The 20,870-nt window shown below is 36.7% G+C and overlaps 4 protein-coding genes and 1 non-coding gene across 7 annotated transcripts; all 5 read right to left on the bottom strand.

Annotated features, from left to right (window-relative positions):
- Nucleotides 1–197: 197 nt before the first annotated feature.
- On the bottom strand, nt 198–2,254 carry LOC129424263 (uncharacterized). Its single transcript, XR_012371330.1, has 4 exons — nt 1,658–2,254; nt 1,155–1,324; nt 947–1,069; nt 198–801 (listed from the first exon to the last, which is right to left on the bottom strand). It is a non-coding gene; the product is annotated as an uncharacterized protein (transcript).
- A 3,198-nt stretch (nt 2,255–5,452) lies between these two features.
- c1qb (complement component 1, q subcomponent, B chain) lies at nt 5,453–8,462 on the bottom strand. 3 transcript variants are annotated; one of them, XR_008637963.2, is made up of 4 exons: nt 8,303–8,462; nt 8,022–8,202; nt 5,739–6,586; nt 5,453–5,708 (listed from the first exon to the last, which is right to left on the bottom strand). XR_008637963.2 is itself a non-coding variant. In XM_055180691.2 (3 exons), exons 2-3 carry the CDS (start codon nt 8,185–8,187, stop codon nt 6,039–6,041), a joined length of 714 nt encoding a protein of 237 aa, XP_055036666.1. In that variant the 5' UTR covers nt 8,188–8,202; nt 8,303–8,462; the 3' UTR covers nt 5,453–6,038. The 3 variants fall into 3 exon arrangements, 2 of the variants coding, with proteins under 2 accessions (XP_055036666.1, XP_055036667.1); XM_055180691.2 differs by having other exon boundaries at nt 5,453–6,586; XM_055180692.2 differs by having other exon boundaries at nt 5,453–6,586; nt 8,022–8,199; nt 8,303–8,458.
- A 656-nt stretch (nt 8,463–9,118) lies between these two features.
- On the bottom strand, nt 9,119–10,471 carry c1qc (complement component 1, q subcomponent, C chain). The gene is made up of 2 exons (XM_055180690.2): nt 10,219–10,471; nt 9,119–9,809 (listed from the first exon to the last, which is right to left on the bottom strand). Exons 1-2 carry the CDS (start codon nt 10,454–10,456, stop codon nt 9,247–9,249), a joined length of 801 nt encoding a protein of 266 aa, XP_055036665.2. The 5' UTR covers nt 10,457–10,471; the 3' UTR covers nt 9,119–9,246.
- Nucleotides 10,472–11,931: 1,460 nt separating this feature from the next.
- Nucleotides 11,932–13,212, bottom strand: c1qa (complement component 1, q subcomponent, A chain). Its single transcript, XM_055181025.2, has 3 exons — nt 13,067–13,212; nt 12,819–12,974; nt 11,932–12,676 (listed from the first exon to the last, which is right to left on the bottom strand). Exons 2-3 carry the CDS (start codon nt 12,964–12,966, stop codon nt 12,081–12,083), a joined length of 744 nt encoding a protein of 247 aa, XP_055037000.2. The 5' UTR covers nt 12,967–12,974; nt 13,067–13,212; the 3' UTR covers nt 11,932–12,080.
- A 1,586-nt stretch (nt 13,213–14,798) lies between these two features.
- fbxo40.1 (F-box protein 40, tandem duplicate 1) lies at nt 14,799–20,562 on the bottom strand. The gene is made up of 3 exons (XM_055180957.2): nt 20,369–20,562; nt 15,673–17,487; nt 14,799–15,570 (listed from the first exon to the last, which is right to left on the bottom strand). Exons 1-3 carry the CDS (start codon nt 20,369–20,371, stop codon nt 15,385–15,387), a joined length of 2,004 nt encoding a protein of 667 aa, XP_055036932.2. The 5' UTR covers nt 20,372–20,562; the 3' UTR covers nt 14,799–15,384.
- Nucleotides 20,563–20,870: the final 308 nt, after the last annotated feature.

Here is a 20,870-nt window from a genome sequence, read left to right as displayed (position 1 = left end):
TGTATTCCTTTTTTAGAAAATGGCATTTTACATCTTGTAGGAAAATAAATAGGATTATTATTGATATATAGACACACGATGATGTAGATATATGATAAAAAGAGACCAACACGATAAAAAATTGTATTAGAAGAAAACAAATATAGAGACCCAATAAATGAGGCTATACAATCTTATTTATTAGTTTTTTTATTAATTATGGAATAAAAAATTACAGAAGTATATTACCAGTTAAAAAAACAATATTTTATGTTTATAAAACTTAGAAACGCAAAGAGAAAATATATTTTTTATTATCATTACATGCATCCTTATTATGTAAAGCAACCTTATTATTTAAAAATTCACATGTGTTTTCTGAAACGCACTTACATTGAAGTTATTTGTTTAATTATTCTGTTATTTTAATTTGGGCAGGGAATGGGCGAGCGTGCACAATGACGTCCCATCCTGGATAGGCCTCTCTTTGAACTGTCCTGAATTCTGCTCTGTAGAACACAAAATAATTTTTATTATAACGGTTCAGCTACAGATGTCCCGTAAAACTAAATTAAGCCATTCATTTTAATACTTGCCTCAGTGCAGTATTGATAGCTAGGTTGTCAGGATGCGGTACGATCTGGTTTCTCCTGAAATACTTTTTCTTTGGTGCTGGAAAGTCATGCTGGTAAAGAGAAGATCTTTGTTCTTGAACACTCATCTCCTTTCTAACAGGAGCTTGATTTTGCCACACAATAGGAGTTCCATCTAATGTGTAAGCTGGGTAATCTTCCCTATTTGTTGTAATGAAGCATTGGTCACCTGGAAGTAAATACTCATTATTGAGATGGGCTTCTTTTTTAAACAGCAACTGATTTATAGATCTCCCAAACAAATATGGTTTATGTATATCTCATGTAGAGATTCTTATTAATAATATTTAAATGACACTGCATTCATACTGTACCATCCAAAGTTAGACTGCACTGAAGAATCTTCTTTGGTTCTAACATTGGGCAGGTTTTGGGTCCAAACGCACTTTCTGTTGTGGTTACCATCTTTTCTCTCTTTCCCGGGTAGAGCAATAAACCTAGAAAGACGCCAACATTTTTTTTTTCTTGAAGAATGTACTATGTTGTGTATATATAGGGATATTAAGTCAAAATCTTGTTTACCTGCCAAAGAAGGAAGTTCACCCAGCATTGGAAAAGCTTGTGGGTGTTTTGTAGCTCTTTGATTATTTTTAAGAAGCATCACATTAGTTTGACGGTGATGACTGAATGGCAATCTTAGATTTGGTCTCCTTATGCTGTTTGAGTTGTAATGAGTAGTCATCTTTGATTCACTGTCAAGCCCAAAACATGTTTTTCAGCAGTTTTGTACATATTTTAAAAATGCTTTTAATTAAAAAACAAATCAGTTTATTTTAGTCAACGAGTGCAATAATGCTTACATTTTAAGGAGTTTGAAAATGATGTAACAAAACAGACAGTATTTAATCACTCACAAATATGCAAATGAGAAAATTCTACAGATCTATTTGGCTTAACTGGATCTGTTTTCCAAAGCATCTTGTAGTAACGTCTAAATGTTGAAATTTAAATATGCATATTCATTGTCATTTAATTTAATGGAGATCAGTTTCACTTTCAATCAAAAGTATTTTTTTGAAACTCACCTCATGCAGGTTTTTCTCCCATAAATAAAATTCCCCAGCAGTTTAGTAGCTGCTTATTTAATCACATTCTTGCGGTACAGTGGCTTGTTTGGGACCTGCTGTTACACTCAGTTAGTGCCTGTTGCTATGGCTTCTCTATTCTTTATAGAAAGCCAGGAGCTTGATGGACTCGGGTCAAGAACAATGAGTCTCAGTAATGAATACTGAAGACTGACGTGATAGGTTTTGTGTAACAAATTGTGTTTCACAGTCTCAATACTTAATATGGGCCTATATATACAGTGCCCTCTATAAGCATTGGAACAGAGGGACATTTTGTGTTATTTTAGCTGTTAACCAAAACTTATTTCAGTTTACAGTCATATAATGAATATTGGCTTAAAGTGCACATTCTCAGGTTTATGTAGAGGGTATTCACATCCAAATTGAATGAAAGGTTTAGGAATTCAGCTGTTTAATATGTAGCTCCCCCATTTTAAAGATGTCAGAAGTAATGGGACAGTTGACCTAAAAGCTGTATTATGGACAGGTATTGTCTATTTGTTAAATAATTTCCTCATGAATGACAGATGTTAAAGGTCTATATAGGTAATTTTAAGTGTGGCATTTGTTAAAGGATTAGTCAATTTTCTTTAAAAAAGTCCAGATAATTTACTCACCACCATGTTATCCAAAATGTTGATGTCTTTCTTTGTTCAGTCCAGAAGAAATTTAGTTTTTTGAGGAAACATTCCAGGATTTTTCTCATTTTAATGGACTTTAATGGACCCCAACATGTAAAAGTTTTAATGCTGTTTAAAATTGCAGTTTCAAAGGACTCTAAACGATCCCAAACGAGGGTCTTATCTATCAAAACGATTGTCATTTTTGACAAGAAAAATAAAAAATAGTCACTTTTAAACCAACTTCTCGTCTATTTCCGGTCCTGTGACGTGCCAGCGCAACCTCACGTAATTGCATAATGATGTTGAAAGGTCACGTGTTACATATAAAGCACATATTTGCGGACCGTTTTAAAACAATAAATTGCCACAAAGCCATTAATTAGTATCATTCAACATACAGCAACGTCGGAACGGTCCTCTTTCTCCACACTTGGTGTGATGACGTATTACGTGAGGTCGCACTGGCGCTTCACACGATCGGAGATAGATGAGAAATTGTAGTTTAAAAGTGCATATTTTTTATTTTTCTTGTCAAAAATCACAATCGTTTCGCTAGATAAGAAACTTATGCCTCGTTTGGGATCGTTTTGAGTTCTTTGAAGCTCCGTTAAAACTGCAATTTTAAACTGCATTGGGGCTGTTAAGTGTTGGGGTCCATTAAAATGAGAAAATTCCTGGAATGTTTTCCTCAAAAAACATAATTTCTTCTCGACTGAACAAAGAAAGACATCAACATTTTGGATGACATGGTGCTGAGTAAATTATCTAGATTTTTTTAAGAAAACGGACTAATCCTTTAAGTGTGACATCTCCTTTTTTTATATTTAAAGTCACTTATGGACAAGTGTTGGGAAATAGCATTTGTGCTAAAACACTCAAACAATGCATCTGGTTTGTCCAATGTAATTTGCTATGTCCATATCAAATAAAATGTCATATCATATCATTTGCATTTGGAAGCTGTGGCTCTGAATCCACATCATATGGTTCAGGGAGATCTCCATGCAAGTGTTCAAAAACACAACAAATCCATCAGTCAAACAAGAGGAATATTAGTATATCAACAATTAGTACAAAAAATAAAACAGTGGTGAACTTGGCAACATAAAAATTGTGTTTGTCTTTATAGGGTAACAGTGGTGGATGATCGCATGATCCTCTCCATGATAAAAAAAACCCTATACGATGTTACATCACAAAAAATACCAGCGATCCAGTGCCTTGCATGGTAATGCAATCACACTACCTCTATACTTTTTGTTACTGAAGATGTTGTCTGCTTATATCATGAGATGTTCTTGGCCTTTCTTCATTTTTATTTTCATTAGTCTTATACAGGTTTATATATAGTTTAATCTCTCCAAATAAATCTTTTATATAGCTATTCTTGAGGCTTTTGTATCTTTTGTATATATTTTCTCTTTATTGTTTTAATTGTCAATGACATCTTTACCTCGTGTAGAGTGTTCTTCATTTGTATGGACACTGTAAAGGGAATTTTCTTTCATCGTGGAGAAGTTAATGCTATCATCCACCATTGTTGCCTTATATAGATGTTGCTGAGCTCACCTGTGCATTTGTTTTTTCTCAGAATCTACCAAATGTGGTCTGCATGGAGATCTCCCTGAACCACATGATATAAGTTCAGAGCCACAGCTTCCAAATGCAAATGCCACACGTAAAATCAACTCCAAAGTCCTTCAACATCCTTCATTTACAAGGAAATTATCAAACAAATACCTGTCCATGAAACAGCTTTTAAGTCAACTGTCCCAATACTTTTGACTGCTTTATATATATAAAGTGTGTTTTGGGCGTAACGTGGAATAAACCAATGAGAGTCTCAGCTCTCATCCCCTTTAAAAGCCAGTTGAGCTGGCGCTATGCCTAATCCATATTTAGATGACAGACTTTGTAAACTGAAAAACTAAGCGGAGGAAGAAGACCACCAGTTTAAGATTGATGTTAAATAATTGTTTTGTTTTCACTTGTATTGAAATTGTTATTTTTTAGATTAAAAGCCGTTTTCTTTTAGTCATGGAAGTAAAAATAGCAGGCTTTTAATTGCTGTAAATATTTATACTCTACATAATCATTGTAATCTCATAAAATAATTAGCAAATATGCAAGAAAAGGTTTATACTCTAGAAATACAAACAAGAGATAAAGCATTTACAAATATGCGGAGAGCCGTTTCAGCACTCGGACAGTGCCATGTTTTTTTAAAAGCATTACTTAAAAAAAATTCTCATCTCACCATATCCACAGAGTCGTCATATACAATAAATCTGTGGGGTAGCATTTAAAAAACGTTTAAAAAGAGATGCATTTGTTTAAAGCAAAACATTTACCAGGCTATAGGTGAAGCAGCTCTTTATGCCTTCTAACGTCTCATAATCGGTCCTCATTTATGTCCAAGAGACTCAATAATAATCTTTTACATTTTAATCCTTTAATCTTACATATTTAAAAGTTTTTTTGTGCTGCAGCGCATCCATGTGTGTGATAAGCAAACCCGCGATGTCGTTCTGTTTATAGGCTCATATTTCTAACACGCTCATTAAATAACAAAAACCATATTGCGCTATAGACTTTAGACCAGGTTTTTGTTGGTCAATGGTGTTGTCTGTTTTAGTTGCCTCAAAATAGCAACGCGCCAACAATGCAACTGAACACACCTCATTTTCAGACCAGAATGCCCATGGGGGCGACATTGGGCGCAAATGCATTTGCTATTTAAACAACGTGGCGCTAAACGTGAAAATGATAATTACGCTGGGTTCAAACTAGCAAAAGACACTTGGGTCGCGCATTGCATTGCATTGTGCCTGGTGTATGATAGGGCCCTAAAACTTTGCTAAAACAACAAAGCTGGTGGTGGTGGCCTTAGACTTTAGCACAGTACTGTATATAATACTATATCAATTAAGATTAAAAACACTTCATATAATAAAAATGATATATATGAACTGTAAAACCAACATACAAAAAAACTAATGCACATTTTGTCTAATTTAACTTTTGACTCAATCACTTCCTAAGAAATGGTAGCTTCACTAAGACATTTCTAGTAGTCTTCACCGTGATACCTAAAAATCATATGTATAGTAAATGAAATCCAGAGACAATATTGTTACAATTACATTTTAATTAGCACATTACATTTGATTCACAAATGTTTAAGCAATGTTTGACAAATGTGACCCAGTCTGCTTTTTTCTGATTTATTGTTTTCTACATAAATCATCCTACATAATGTAAGGAATTATGATAATGTCGGTCTTGTCTACATCACCAATCCCAGGAAGTAAACTGTTGCCTACAATCCGTGTGTTTGTTGTAGTCCAAGAAAAGAGATTTACGTTGGAGATAACTCGTGTCATCATCTACTTTGGTGTTAAAAACGTGAAACCCACATGGTTTGGATTAATCCTGGATTAGGCCATAGCTATATTAGGACATTTAAGTAGTTTTTACAAACAAACCTTACAAAAAACAGTACAGGTGTGCATCTTGAGACAAATTAATTTGCACTGATTTATGTTGAATATGTCAGTACAAGGTGTTTTTAAATGAAGGCAGCACAAACATGCTTTTTAGTCTGGGATGAGCCGTGTTTGGGACACCGCCCCTATAAGAATTTAGACTACACAGACATGGTCACAAATAATCTAAAGAAGAGTACATAAAAGAGTTTAAATGCATATTTTGTATTACTAATTTGTTGGGAAGAGCAAGAAACCCGTAAAGATGCAGTCAGTGTCTCTACTGTAGATTTGGCTATGATGTGTGGTCTGCACAGACACATTTTGCCCTATATTTAATGGCAATACCACAGAACCTGAGGACACAGATATTGAACCAGGTTCATCACAAAACCTGACCTTCTCCTCCTCCCCCACCTGAATTTTAAGACAGCCCTCTAACCTTGAGGACACATGGTAGCTAATGTAATACATCCCTGCTATTGTTACACTGAAGATGCTATTAGACTGTAACTTATCATTGACATCAGAGATCAGCGAGGTTTCAAAGCTTATTGCTGTGCCAGGTGTAACCCAATTTGAAAAAGGGCGTTTTTTGTAAGAGAAAACAGAATGCTGGTACACACTGTCTGCCCCTGTAAAATCTCCCCTATCTCCCTTCTGACCCGGAGATCCTAGTTTTCCTGGCATCCCGTCGTCACCCATCAGGCCTGGTCTGCCTGGTAATCCAGCAATTCCAGGTTCTCCTTTTGGTCCAGCCACCGGGGCTGCAGCTTCACCTGCAAACATTGCTAATGAAGTCTCCAGTGCAAGTTTTTTATTTTAATTTCATGGTTTACAATAAACAGTTCACTTCTTAAAAAGAGCACCTTTGTAAACCAAAATGTGAATATGTTTGAAATTATGAAGAGTCAAGCGAATAGATTTTAGTGCTATTTACTGTATTGTGTCATGGCTATTACTTCTGTTCCAGCAACATTTTTAAAGTCATACAATTTCTTAAGTCAGTCAGAAAAATCAGTATTCAGTTCTAAGTACATATACACTTTCAAAAAAAAAAGGTACAAAAGTTGTCGCTTATGGAGGACCACAAGAGTCATGCAAAATGTAATAAAGAACTTTTAATAACTACCTGGACAATAAAAATAGAATTTAATAGATTTGTTTAAAAATTCATTAATTAATCCATAAACAAATAGACAAAGCCACAAAAAAAATCATTAGTAACATTTTATTAGGCAATAAAAAGTGAGATTATAAAAATAACGTAGAAATGAAATATTAATCCTAAATGAAATATTTAGCTTTTCCGTGACTCTTTGGGTCCTTGCAAATGGTCAAATGAGAAATGCAAATTAGCTATGGCCAGGTGGATGTAACAAGCTCGCTGATTGGCTCTGATTGTACATCATGCGCAGATTTATAGATCTTGGATGAGGACCCAAAGAGTCACGGAAAAGCTAAATAGTGAGGCTAAAACGAAAAGCAAATCGAATAGCGAAAAGAATAAGGAGAACCATCGGGAAATGAAAACGGAAATGTTAAACGGAAACGTCCTTTTAAATGCCTGATTTGAACCTGTATTTGTGGTTCAATTTGTAAATCCAGTTGTTTATTTCTCTTTATAAATTGCTTTTAAAATACATTTTAAAATTCCATTATTTAATTAAGAATTTGTAAATGCAATTTAAAATGATGAACTTATTGAGTGTTTTATGTTGTTTTTGTAAATTTTTATATTAATTTGAACTATTTATTAATGGATTAATCTTTAATTTCTGCATTGTTTTTAGAATCTCGCTTTTTATTGCCTAGTAGAGTGTTGCTTAATGATTTTTTTGTAACTTTGTCTATTTATTTATAGATTAATTATTGATTTTTAAACAAATCTATTAATTGCTATTTGTATTGTCCAGGTAGTTCTTAAATATTGAAGTTCTTTATTACATTTTGCATGACTCTTGTAGTCCTCCATAGTCGCTGGGACGAGACCTTTAAAAAAGGTCCTAATATGTACCATTTTGTTATAAATATGTACCCTTGATGTACCAGTATGCATCTTTTAGGAACAAACGTGTACTTTTTTAAAGGTACCGCCCCAGTGACAACTTTTGTACATTCTTACCTATATTTCTGAAAGTGTAGAAAGTATAGTATGGTGAGATGATGGGATTCATCGTGCAGTATTTTAAAGATAAAACAATATTACTATACCTTGATCTCCTTTTTCCCCTTTTGGACCGTCATTCCCATTGGCACCATGGGGTCCTGGAATACCTGGTCTTCCTGGAAAACCCCTCATACCATCACATGTTTGTGACACAGAGAGAGCCACCAGCAGCAGCAAAATACTAAACTGTATCATGGCATGTGTAGACATGATGATAAACACCTGCTCAAACAAAAATGAGACTTTACATTTTAAGGAAAAGAAGTTGAAAGCATAACATTTTTAAGCAGCCATTGCAATAAGGTTCATAAGACTTTAATCTTACCGTCTTTTAAGAAAGCTGATGAATGTGTTAAATTGAATGTTTTCCCTCGCTTGTATGAAGGGATCTGAGTTTACTCTCAAATTCAGAAGCGAAGGGTGTTGTGAAATAAAGGAAAGTAACAAAATGTGTAGTCATCAAAATGTCCTTGTCTAGATTTAGATTTAGATAATAACAATTTTTTTATTCCACATAATTTCGCGTGTGTTAGCAAGTTTCATATCCCGTCAGGTTTTTTACCCGCTTGTTTTCTGCAGTGATCTCGGACGGCTACACCCTATCCCAACATCTCAGGCCATAGAAGCACTTTTGGTTCCCCAAAAAATCTTTCAATCTGGTTCTTAAAAAATGTTTCTTCATCTCTTTTCCTAAAAAAACAAGCTGCTTAGATTCTTGCAAACTACTACTACTACTTTTCATAACATTGAAACATGTTCATCAAAGCAAAGAATGCAAAAGAAGTGCATGCACAGGGTGTAAATTGGGGTGTGAATTGGTGATCTCGGTGCTCTTTGGATGCAAAGGATAATTTAACTCAATATATAAAGAATCTCCAAGGCACTCGAATGATATAGAAAAAGTAAAAAAAAACTTTATTTCACATGGCTTATTTTTTTAAAACAGGTGACAAATACACCTACGCATTGCGGCTTACAAGCCTTCGTCTTGTGAGCATATTGTGTGCATTTTGTTATATTGTCAATAGCTTTACCTATAATGTTTGTGACTATTGTTGACAAGTCTTGACATTTGTTGTTTTGTTTTGTTGTAATGTGTATTGTCTATTTATATTATATTTTATAACATGAGACCACAAAGTTGATTTATTGAATTTATTGATCATTCAAACTTTATTGTGCACATGAATTCATACAGTATGAGTAAAAAAAGCAATAAGTCTCATTATTCAGCTTAATGTTTTATTTAAAAAAAACCACAAGCATTATTTAGCCAGCATGGATCAGAAAGCCTGAGAACACGCTGTCACCCTCCCCAGATGCAAACATGCCATTATAAGTATTTGTCTGTAGCCAAACTTTCTGATCTTTTTTCAGGTAAACAGATAAGCCACCCGAATGCACCTGCTGGCTATTGGCGTGAATATGATCGCAGAAATTAGCTAACTTGTTTCCATCAAGCATTAGGACTACACACAGATTTCTGTCACGAGAGGAGGCATGAAACACAAAATAATAAAAGCCAGGAATCTGGCAAACGAATTTGCCCTCTGCACTATTGAAATGGTTATTGATATTGGTGAGAGTTTTCCCGAAACGGATTGGAGTCTGGGGCTCTGGGGGTTGTCTTGTGCCACGGTATACACTGAATGCAGATTGGAGCTCAGATGGGGTGTTGACAACTTTGCCTGAATCTCCAGGCTCTCCTGGGGGTCCAGGTGGTCCTAATTTGCCGGGCTCCCCGGGGCGACCTCTTTTTCCAGGGCTTCCTATGATTCCAGGCTCTCCTTTTTGTCCTTTTACTGCAGCTTGATCAGGTTTGAGAGGAATTCCTATCAAGATGCACACACATGCATGTTTTTAAGCCAATAATACCAAAACTCTAACCATCTTATCATCATATAGGGGGATGGCACTGTAAAAATTATATGACTTTTGAGGCACCATTTGTGATTCCTCAAACACACCTGTCAAAGTAACTTACTATTCAAAAATTATAAGACTTTAACCTGGATTTCACAGACAAGGTCACATAGTTGGACCCCCAATGATAGTAAAACTGACCCCATTTAATGCACATAATGCACATTTCTTAAACAATTTAGCTCAAACATTTGTATTTAAATTGTTGTAAAACGTTTTGCTAGGTGTGTAAAAGGTAATAAAGTTTGTTACATTAACATCAATTGTGAGACTAAAGCATTTATTTCATCATTAATAGCCAGAAGGCGTTCATCTTACCTGGATCTCCTTTATCTCCCTTTATACCTTCTCTTCCGTCACGCCCAGGAAGCCCATTGTGACCTGGCAAACCAGGTATCCCTGCAGAAGGACAAGTGTCCGTGGAAACCAGAGAGAGGCAGACAGAAACCCCTATAATGGTTCCAAAACTGATATGACTACCAAACATGTTTGCTGTGTATACAGAAGAGGCACAAACCCTGCACTGAATGTCACAAAGACACATGAGCAACTTCATGAAGGCGCAAACTGAGTTCCTCTTTTGCAGTGAAACTGGAAACCGTGTTGCACTCATCCAACATGTACTGCATATAGTTTATAATGTTTATATTATGGGCACTAATCGGTTTTACTTAATTTACAGATATGAATTTGACAGATGTTTTTTCTTACAGTGAGTTTAAACTGCACATTTATGTATGTGCATTTCTTGGGAATGTAACCAATAAATTTTGGCATTGTTAGCATCTCTCTTTTAGACTTTCAGGCTTTTGAAGCTAAAAGGGGGTGAATTCTTTATATTAAAAAAAATACATTTACATTGGAGTTTACTCCCTTTAATTCCTCTAATCAGTTATTCTCAAAGTGTGGTCCGCGGACCACTAGTGGTCCGCCAAACCCCCCCAGTGGTCCGCCAAAAGATGACCTAAACTAGGCATGTCTTTATACAATCGTCACTTATTTAAGTAGATTTTTAATGCGCTTGCGAAACTGTGATATCAGTTCTTGCCTTTCTGTTTTAATAACGTAAAAATGGATCGGTTGGCTAAACCAAAGAGGAGTCAAAAGAAGGATCAAGCGTCAACTGAAAACAGCTAAAATCCACAGATCTATTAGTTTTGTAATGTACTAGTTTTTGTTCATGTGTAAAATCCCTGTAATTTCAGTGATTTTGGACATTAACGGGAAACATTTTTTCAGTATTTTATTGTTACCATAGTTACACCCATAGACTTCATATACCCACCACCTCAGTTTTAAACTAATGGCTCTTTGGAATGACATTAAGTGGGACATAGGCTGTTATAGTATGTTTAAGTGCATTTTTTTCACATGTGCAGTTTGTTGTTCATATTAAGCTGCAACTCATTTCACATTTACGTTTTCACATGAAATAAAATTTATATAATAATTTCTGAACATAGCATTGCATTTGTTTTTAAAAAATTAGTTTTTGACTTGAAACAGTTGCATATTAAACTTAAACTTAGCTTATCCTTACTGTTTTGTTGTTTTTTGGTGGCGTGTTAGAGTGGGATTCTGTTAGGTGGTCCTCAGAAAAAAAATGGAAGATAAAGTGGAAGATAAAGATAATGCACTTTTAACATACTATCTCTGTATTAAAAAAAATTATTTAGTTAACACTTGTATTAAACTTGAACTCAACTTTCATACAAAGATTACTACAAGTGGTACCTAAATACATTTCTTGAATAAATTTTTAGCACATTTTAGTTCATATTCATGGTGTCTCAAAAATAGCACAGTGAAGTACACTTAGATGATCTCAAGAACATCTTAAGAAGTACTAAAGATGAATTTTTAGTATATTAAGTACAAAATTAGTGTGCAAAAATAAAGCACTTTAAGTACACTATGGAAGTATACTACTTTTCACCTAGGTTCCCTTGGCAAGTATACACTATAGCCTACTTATTATATCAGAATACATTGAATTAAAACCACTGTGTATAGGATAAAAACAAACAACACTTTGGATCTCTTGTTTTTATTCAAATTAATTTGATACATTTTTCAGATTACTTTTTAATGCACGTTTAATACAAACAATGCAGCCTCATTTACATTTTAAAATGGCTTACATCACAACCATCATTCAAAAACTGTATGCAATCACTTTACTAATTACTTTCATAGATTAAAAATCCACTGAACACTGTAGACCCCTTTTCAGACTTCTTGGACATTTTGTTGCTTTCAATTTCGCCAACCTTGAAAGGTTCAATCCATACTTTATTATTTCGAGCTAGTGTCAGTACAGCTCCACCTGACACAGCCTGAATTTTCGAACTTGGGTTGAAATCACAAAAACTGAGGGTGACCGGAGGGTTACTATCACTTTTAAGCCTAAGACATAAGCGACCTTCAGACACTGAGTGAAACACAAAGTAGTAAACCCCAGGAAATGCGCAGGTAAATTGGCCAGTGTTCAGGTTAAAATATTCATTGACGTTGCTAAGTGCAGTGTTGAAAGTCACGGGTTGGTTATACGTAGGATAAGTGTTTGGATTTCGTTGCACAGAGAAGGCTGGTCTCTGACTGGAGATGATCCTGTCAATGCCTTGACTACGTCCAGGAGGACCTTTAGGACCTGGGCCACCACGTGGGCCTTCTGGACCCAGGTAACCCTTTTCACCTTGAGGTCCTTGGGGGCCTCTGCTGCCCATCTCTCCTTTGATTTTATCCAAAGCAGCCTTGCTCAATTCAACCTGCAAAGCTAACAAAATATACTTTTCATTCATAAACAGTCATATCAGTTCACGGTAAACTCAAAGATTACTTCATCATCGTAGAGTAAAATGCTACAGTTTAACACAACAAGAGACTGCATTTCGGACATTGACATATTGCGTTCCTACCTGGTTGACCTTTTTCTCCCTTTTCTCCTGGCATGCCGTCCCTTCCAGGAATTCCTGCCGAACCATCTTTCCCGTCATGTACACGACAGTCCTGACAGAAAACAAGCACGCCCCCCCAAACCAGTGCAAACAGAGCCAACGAATGCATCTTAAAATCTAATAGGAATCATAAAAATGCAATTCAAATTAATTATCCTGATTAAACAAACATGCCGTATTTATTTAGCAAGTACACAGTTTTGTCTTACCAGTGTCTGTTCCTGACTGATGATAAAAAATCGCTGTTGAGAAAGCAATTGTTTCATTTCTCCAAAATGAAATTAAACATCTTTAGAAAGTGCCAACACATGCATTTTTCTTCCGCATACACCAACATCTTGATTTTCAGAAAAACATGCTCTCAAAAAGTTTATAATCAAGTTCAAATCATTTTAAGATTTTAATATGCAATACTTGATTGTTTTGAGGGGATCAGAACGAATTAATAAGCCATTAACAAATCCAGTCGAGGCTAAAATACTGATTTATTCAAAGATGATTTCTGATTATAAAAGTGAACATTTTAACATATTGTGACAAATACAAATGTAAATCTTCCTTTTATATAATCAAGAATACAAAACACAATTAATGTATAAAAACATTCAAACAACTTGTACATCTTTACGTATTAAAGTAATGAACCAGAAGTAAAGAGGCAGCCAATTATTCACATTCTTAGTGAATAATAGTACGTTCTTATCTAGCGAAACGATTGTCATTTTTGACAATAAAAATAACAAATATACACTTTTACACCACAATTTCTCGTCTAGGTCCGGTCCTGAAAGCGTCAGCGAGACCTCACGCGGTACGTCATGACGTCAAGAGGTCACAGAGGACGAACGCAAAACTCCGCCCCAGTGTTTACAAGTGTGGAGAAAGAGGACCATTCCGACGTTGTTGTATGTGGAATGATACTAATGTCTTTGTGTCAGTTTATTGTTTACAATGGTCCGCAAATGTGCGTTTTATATATGTAACACGTGACCTCCCTACGTCACTACGCATTTACGCTAGGTCGCGCTGGATCGGACCTAGACTAAAAGCTGTGGTTCAAAAGTGCATATTTTTATTTTTCTTATCAAAAATGACAATCGTTTCACTAGATAAGACACTTATGCCTCATTTGGGATTGTTTATAGTCCTTTGAAACTCTGTTGAAAAAAAACTGTTACGTGTTGAGTTGGGTGTCAAGTGTTGGTGTCCACCAAAGTCCACTAAAATGAGAAAAATCCCGCAATGTTTTCCTCAAAAAACACAACTTCCTCTCGACCGAACAAAGAAAGACATCAACATCCCGGATGACATGGTGGTGAGCAAATCATCTGGATTTTTCTTTTAAGAAAATTGACTATTCCTTTAAGATATACTGTACATACACTATAAAAACACTGGACCCAAAAAATATTTGTCCCAATATTTGACCCAACAATGTTTAAAGTTTATTTACAACCCAATAGGGTGGGTTAAAGGAACATGCCCACATTTTGGGAATTTAGCTTATTCACCGTAGATAGCTGTGTCTCATATGACCTTGTTATTTGTACACGGTGTAACTATACAAATCACAACACATAAATAGGAACATGTTTGCGTTATTTTGTCACTTATTGGGAGCAGTATGCTAGCTGGAGCCATTTACTTCCAGTCTTTGTGCTAAGCTAAGCTAGCTGGGGCTGCGTCAGAGAGTTAGCACGCACAGAGATGAGAAAGGTATGTATAGACTTATCTAACTCTGGGGGATACGGTGAATAAGCTAAATTCCCAAAATGTGGGCCTGAAGGGGTATTTGCTTAATATTTCTTTAATTTGGTCCAACAGGTTTGATTTAACCATTAAAATATGAGGATTGCCTATAAAATTGAAAAAAACAACAACACTGAGATCGGTTTAAGTATTTAAATGACACATTTATTTGGCAAAATAAGGCAAATTACATCAAATCATAAAATATGGATTTTTTATTTGAATATGCATGAAATACAGTGCAGTCACTTATGAATATTTAATTGGTCCTTTGTTTATTGTTTATAATCATTCTCCTGAGCATTGACTGTAAGTTTTGTGAAAGTGTCGCATTTATGTATTTATTGCCTCCTAAAATTCTTTCAATCTGAGCTTCAGTTTACACTCCAATCACTCCAACTATAAACATAACTTCTAGCAGACTTCTGGGTAAAAATAACAATAACAACAAAGTCCATCTAGAGTAGATTATTTCTGATAACAAGCAAAATAAATAACCAGTAAATTACCCTAGTTTAAATCATAGCTAAAGCATATTAACTATAACAATGAGCTAATATTACTATGTAAAATGAATGTATACAATGTTAGCTAAAGATGCATAAATCCACACAGGATTCATGCTCACTGTCTGCCCTCATTTTTTGGAAACCAAATTTTATTTTCCACAAGATATTTGTTCCAGAAGTTAACTTTGGGCCAGGTGGGTAACAGGGGCAACACGCATGCATCCGATGAAACCATATATACAACATATATACAGTCTGTGCTACTTGCTTTAGGTGAACATGGAGATCAAAGTCTGTTTCTCCTCTTGATACTCATGAACACCAGTTAAAAGAACAGGTTCTGTTTTATTCTCCTTCTGATAGTATGGACAAACCTTCAGATGTTCTGAGATTGAATGCAGTTGATCAAAGCACCACCCATTCACGGTGGAGAAGAGGTTGCTAAACTGCCAAACCTAATAAAGTTTTGAAGAACCATTAGGGTTATCTTAACCATTCATGAGGGCACTTAACATTTTTAACAGAAAATTATGTATCAAAAGGCTCTAGAAACCCACCTTCTTTCTGGACCTCCAGCACCAACCACCATGAGAGTAGACCTTCTTCTCCCACTTCAGTGTGACCATGCCTCTTTCATGAAGCAAGGTACTACACACCTCCCTCATCAGTCTGGAGACCAGAGCGAGTTGGGACAGGGTGAAGCTGTCAAGAAATCCAGCAATGTGGACCAGAACCTCAAAAGGTAACCTGCTCAGAGCATCTGCATTCCTTGAACGCTTTCTTTCCAAGCTCACTGTCTTCACACCTTCATATAAGCTGGCTGACACCTCAGGTTTCATGCAGAAGGTGCTCAGGTCTTTATCATAGTAGACAGCTGCTCTGTGAGAGCTGGGCTGAAACCTTCTTTGAATAAAAGTGCAGCCTAGGTAAGCGAGAGGACACCTTTGTTCAAACCAGCCGCTGATGCAACTCTGGATGTCAGAGTGAACGTTTTTATAGTGTGATGGGAACTCATCTCGTCTGAATATGTGATTGCACAGGTATGTAAACGCAGAGCTGGTTTTGTTGTGTCTTCTTGTGACGCTTTCGGTCTGAATGTGGACGTGAAGTTTCAAAGGCCGGTCAGCAATGATATCCGCCAGTGAGGTCTCTGGTTTGAAAGGGGCGGTGAAAAAATCATATGTCTGTGTTCCAACGTCCAAAAAAAGGGGGTCTGTGGAGTTGTTTTCAGCTATGAGGTGTCCACGTAATTCCTTCTCCAGAGAGCACAGCAAAGTTGCTTGAATCTCATCCCATTTCGGGACATCAGCGATTTCAACGTCCAAGTCAGATGTGTCCACGCTTACAGTGACCTTCTTGTGATGTGAGGGGTTTCGGATGCGGCTTTGTTTGGCTTTGAAGCTGATTGGAACTTTGAAATTAGGGACGACTTTAATTTTCATTGGTTCCAAGCGTTCATACACAAATTTCTTCTCGGGTCTCGTGTCGCACGCGAAAAGGGATGTGGCGATAAGGAATTTGTCTTCATCCATTTCAGATGCGTTGTATTGTGGCACTTCAATACTGTAGCTCTGGTTTTCTTCCTTTAAGATTTCTAACCCGCTTGGGTTGGCTCGTGGCCTTACTCCTTTAGCACCTGTGGATGAAGGAGTCTGCCCTAAAGCTTTTATAGTATGTTTGCATCCACTCAATTCCATACTGAACATTCTCTCCCAAATGTTATAACTCTCAATGTTTTCCACCTCAGAATTCCTCGCTATAGCTTCTCTTTCTTCTTGAGTCAGACCTTCTTCTTGACACTCTGTGTTTGAAGGACTGTCAGCATGCGTGAATGATTCCTCTACTCCATTCGAGAGCGCTTCTCCTCCCACAGCCCCCTCCAGCACGGTAACAGAAGGCACTTTTTCAGGCACCTTTTCAATAAGTTCAGGAAAAAGTGTTTTCATTTTGAGAGATTGAAACAGATGTCGCTGGTCCCTCAGAGCCATCGAAAGATCGAGAGGTTCCTGAGTGTGGTTCTCCTTTAAAATGTTCTGATAGAAATCAGGCGTCTCCGTTTCTTCAATGGGCCATCGGTTCCACTCCATGGAGCATGTGACAACGCTGGCAGGACATGTCTCCAGGTGCTTAGCTAGTTTTGAGCGTGACATGGTGAACGGGCAGCCATATTCAACGTTGAAGCAAGGGACTCTTTCATTAGGGCACAGTAGCATGTGTTCTTCTTCTTTGCACAGGTGAAAAACGGCACCGCAGAGCTGTCGGCAGCTGATGATCACACATGACACTGAAATCTCCACCGGGGTCTTGCAACGTCGGCTGTGGCAATTTTCACAGTGCTGATGAAGCTTAGATGCTTGGGCTCTTTGCTTGCCCTGTAATGACATGCAGGATGAAGATGCTTAGAGAGATTTTTCTGTTTTGAACGAGATAGGAACTTTCATAACCAGAAGTAAATGACAGTTAAATCCTGTATGAGGTCAAATCATAACGGTCATAAACTGCATGAACAATAATATTATCTTAGGGTGTTTTCACACCTGCCTCATTTAGTTTGGTTAAATCGTACCAGAGTTTGGTGCGGTTCTTTTGGGCAGGTGAGAATGCAACAATCGAACTCTGGTGCGCACCAAAAGCGGACCAAACAAGCGGACCGAGACCTCCTTGAATAGGTGGTCTCGGTATGCTTTCAAACGAACTCTAGAGCGGTTCATTTGTGGTAAGAACACGATCGGAGATCGAACCGACCTAACTGCAAAAGTACTGCGCATTTTGGATGAGGAAGTGTTTGTTGACATTTTCTATTAGCAATATTAGCACAATGACAGATCGCGGACATACCTGGAGTTGCGAGGAGGTGTGGGCGGAGCCTCAGAAATGTGGTGTCTTCGCATTTTTAGTGCATTAAAACATTGTTTTCAAACCGCATCTGTGATTCATTCTGGAAATGAACAGTTTGTCTAGAGCGCTGTATACAAACTATGTATAACAACCACGGACATAATTACAGCACGCAGTCGTATGTCCACGTTGTCTGCTGTATTTTCCTCCTTTTTGTTTACTTCCGTGGTTCCGTTGGAATTTCGCGCATGTTGATTTTGTCCAATCGAGAAGCCGTTTAGGAAATACGTTCAAATGCATGTGGCCAATGAGTGGTGCGGATCTTATCACGTTACTGAATTTTGGTTCGGTTCAACTGGTGCGGACCAGAGTAATCAGTGTGGTGTGAAAAGGAACCAAAACTGCTAAAAAAGGTACAATGTATAATTTTTTGCTTTTGGTCCGGACCAAATGACCCGGACTACAGATGTGAAAACACCCTAAGATTAGATTACAGGACTTTCAGTTGCCAGTTTTTGTTATAGATCAAGCTTACACAATCCAGTATTAAGTGTTTAAGCTGATAGATCCGAGTAGAAACATACATTTTTTTTATTTCATTTATTAAATGTCTGGCGGTTTCCCTTTCAGGGTTTAAATTAAGCCAGGACTAGGCTTTAGGGTGCGGTGCGCTCACATTATCCCAACTAAACCGCGCCTGAGCATGATTGATCCCCAGAGCCTGGTTCATTTGACTAGTATGATTGCTCTCTACCATGCCCAGGTGAGGTTTGGTTAAAAGCACCTTGGCTAGCTCACAGAGGTGGGCAAGGCCATGGTTCAGTTGGGCTCAGGCGCTTATGAGTGCGCTCTTGGTTATTTTAGGACACTTTACAAACTTACCTTACAAAAAACATGGTGTGCATCGTGAGACAAAACAATGGCACTGAGATATTTTAAGACATGTGAGTGCAAGCTGTTTTCAGTTAAGACAGCACAAAAAACATAGTCTTAGACTAAACTTAAGCCCTGTCTGGGAAACTGCTCCTAATTCATTCATCATTAACTAAAATATATATATATATATCTACTTACTAACTCTAATTTTATTATATATTAATTCATTTCTTTTCTAATTGTATCATTTACTTTTTTCTTATTTTTATTATTTATTCTTTGTCTTTTTCATTTAATTCTATCTAGTTATTGTATTGTACATTACTTTCTTAAAGTTGTTTAATCTTATATTGGTGCTGTTTTGTCTTTTAATGCTGATTTGAGTCTCCATCTAAAGGTGCAGTGTGTATTTTTAGAAGGATCTCCTGAAAGAAATGCAAAATAATATACAAAACTATATTATCAGTGCTGTATAAAGACCTTTTAACATGAACCACTATGTTTTTATAACCTTAGAATGAGTTGTTTTTATCTACATACACAGAGTGTCCCCTTACATGGAAGTTGCCATTTTGTGTCGCCATGTTTCTACAGGAGCCCTTAACGGATAAACCTTTTTACTAAGTTGTCTCCGACGATGAAATGTTTGTCCGGTGGTGGCTATCGTAGCTTCTTCATTTATTTCAAAAGTGAGGGTTGGGCAGTGGACTGAGCCATTGGTTGCAATTTGCAACCTCACCATTAGATGTCACTAAAATGTACACACTGCACCTTTAAGGTTTTAGTTAACGTCACGATTTACACTGTCTCTGTTTGGTATAATAACATCTGGTAAATCTGCTTCTAGTTAGACGAAGTCAGTCAGACCAACAACGAAGTTAGACTAAGCATTCAGAAAGCAACTAAGTTTATTCAATAAACCAACTTTATTATATTTACATCACTTTGTCTCCTGCCTGTTGCCTTTTCCCTTCATCTCTGTATTTGCCTTGTGGTTGATTTGAAGAATCAGAACAGAGTTGTATTTGAGTACAGATTTTGTGATTTCCTTAATTTCCTGACGGGAATGGCTCTAATGAAACAGGACTCTAATTTGATCTATAAGATCTGCAAGCCATATCCGTAGTTGGATCCATCAAAGCACATTGCATTATATAATTACAGAACATTGCTTACCTCTTGGAGGCACATCATATTACATATTGCTTTCTATGTATCTTTGCAGATCCAGAAACATAACCGTTTTAGTATTAATATGCATTCAGTTTAAATATGCTACATTATGTAAATCTGTTTTACATCGCCTGCTTTCTCTTCACTGCCTATTCCACTTACTGAAGTAAAAAATATGAAAAGCCAATCTGAAGCCCTTCTTCATGGCTATAGTAGCCTAGTCATAAATTAAAAAAACAAAACACAGATTCATGTTAGGCTCTTATTTTTCTATAAACTAACTAACTGACAAACAGACTGTCAAGCTGGCTTGATTATATTAGACTATTACACTGAAGAAAAAAACAGATGAACAAGTTGTCTTACCATTGTGTGTTCACAGAGAGCTATACAGTACTCTTCAGCATAGTCGAGTTTAGGTAACTAAACTGTATATCCATCTCTCCCCATCAGTTAAAAATAAACAGATATTAATAAACTGGGAGCAGAGTGTGACTAGGCTTCAAAATACAAGAGTCATGTTACGTGTACTGTAGTCTCGCGTAGACCTTCTGAAGTCATACTTTGAATGGCTAAGGACCCAAGAGGGTATGTGACTGACAGGTAAAGCAACCAATCACGTTTCGCTTTGTGCCGCGTTAAGTTTGGTGGCGTGGAGATTTCGGCACAGTTGCTAGTTTATTACTTAGGTGAACGCCCCGCTGGAGGGCAAGAGAGCCACGGGTTACGAGTAATCTCTTTTGTTTAGTCTAAATACGTAATTATGCAACACAATGCACTAACCGACGAGAAGACAGGCCTAGGCAAATGCTTTTACTGAATGCAACCAGAGAAGAAAACCAAGAAAGCGCAATTTGTAAATAAATAG

This window comes from Misgurnus anguillicaudatus, chromosome 9 (genome assembly GCF_027580225.2).
Source record: "Misgurnus anguillicaudatus chromosome 9, ASM2758022v2, whole genome shotgun sequence".
Lineage (NCBI taxonomy): Eukaryota > Metazoa > Chordata > Actinopteri > Cypriniformes > Cobitidae > Misgurnus > Misgurnus anguillicaudatus.
This window is presented reverse-complemented; position numbering and strand designations above follow the sequence as displayed.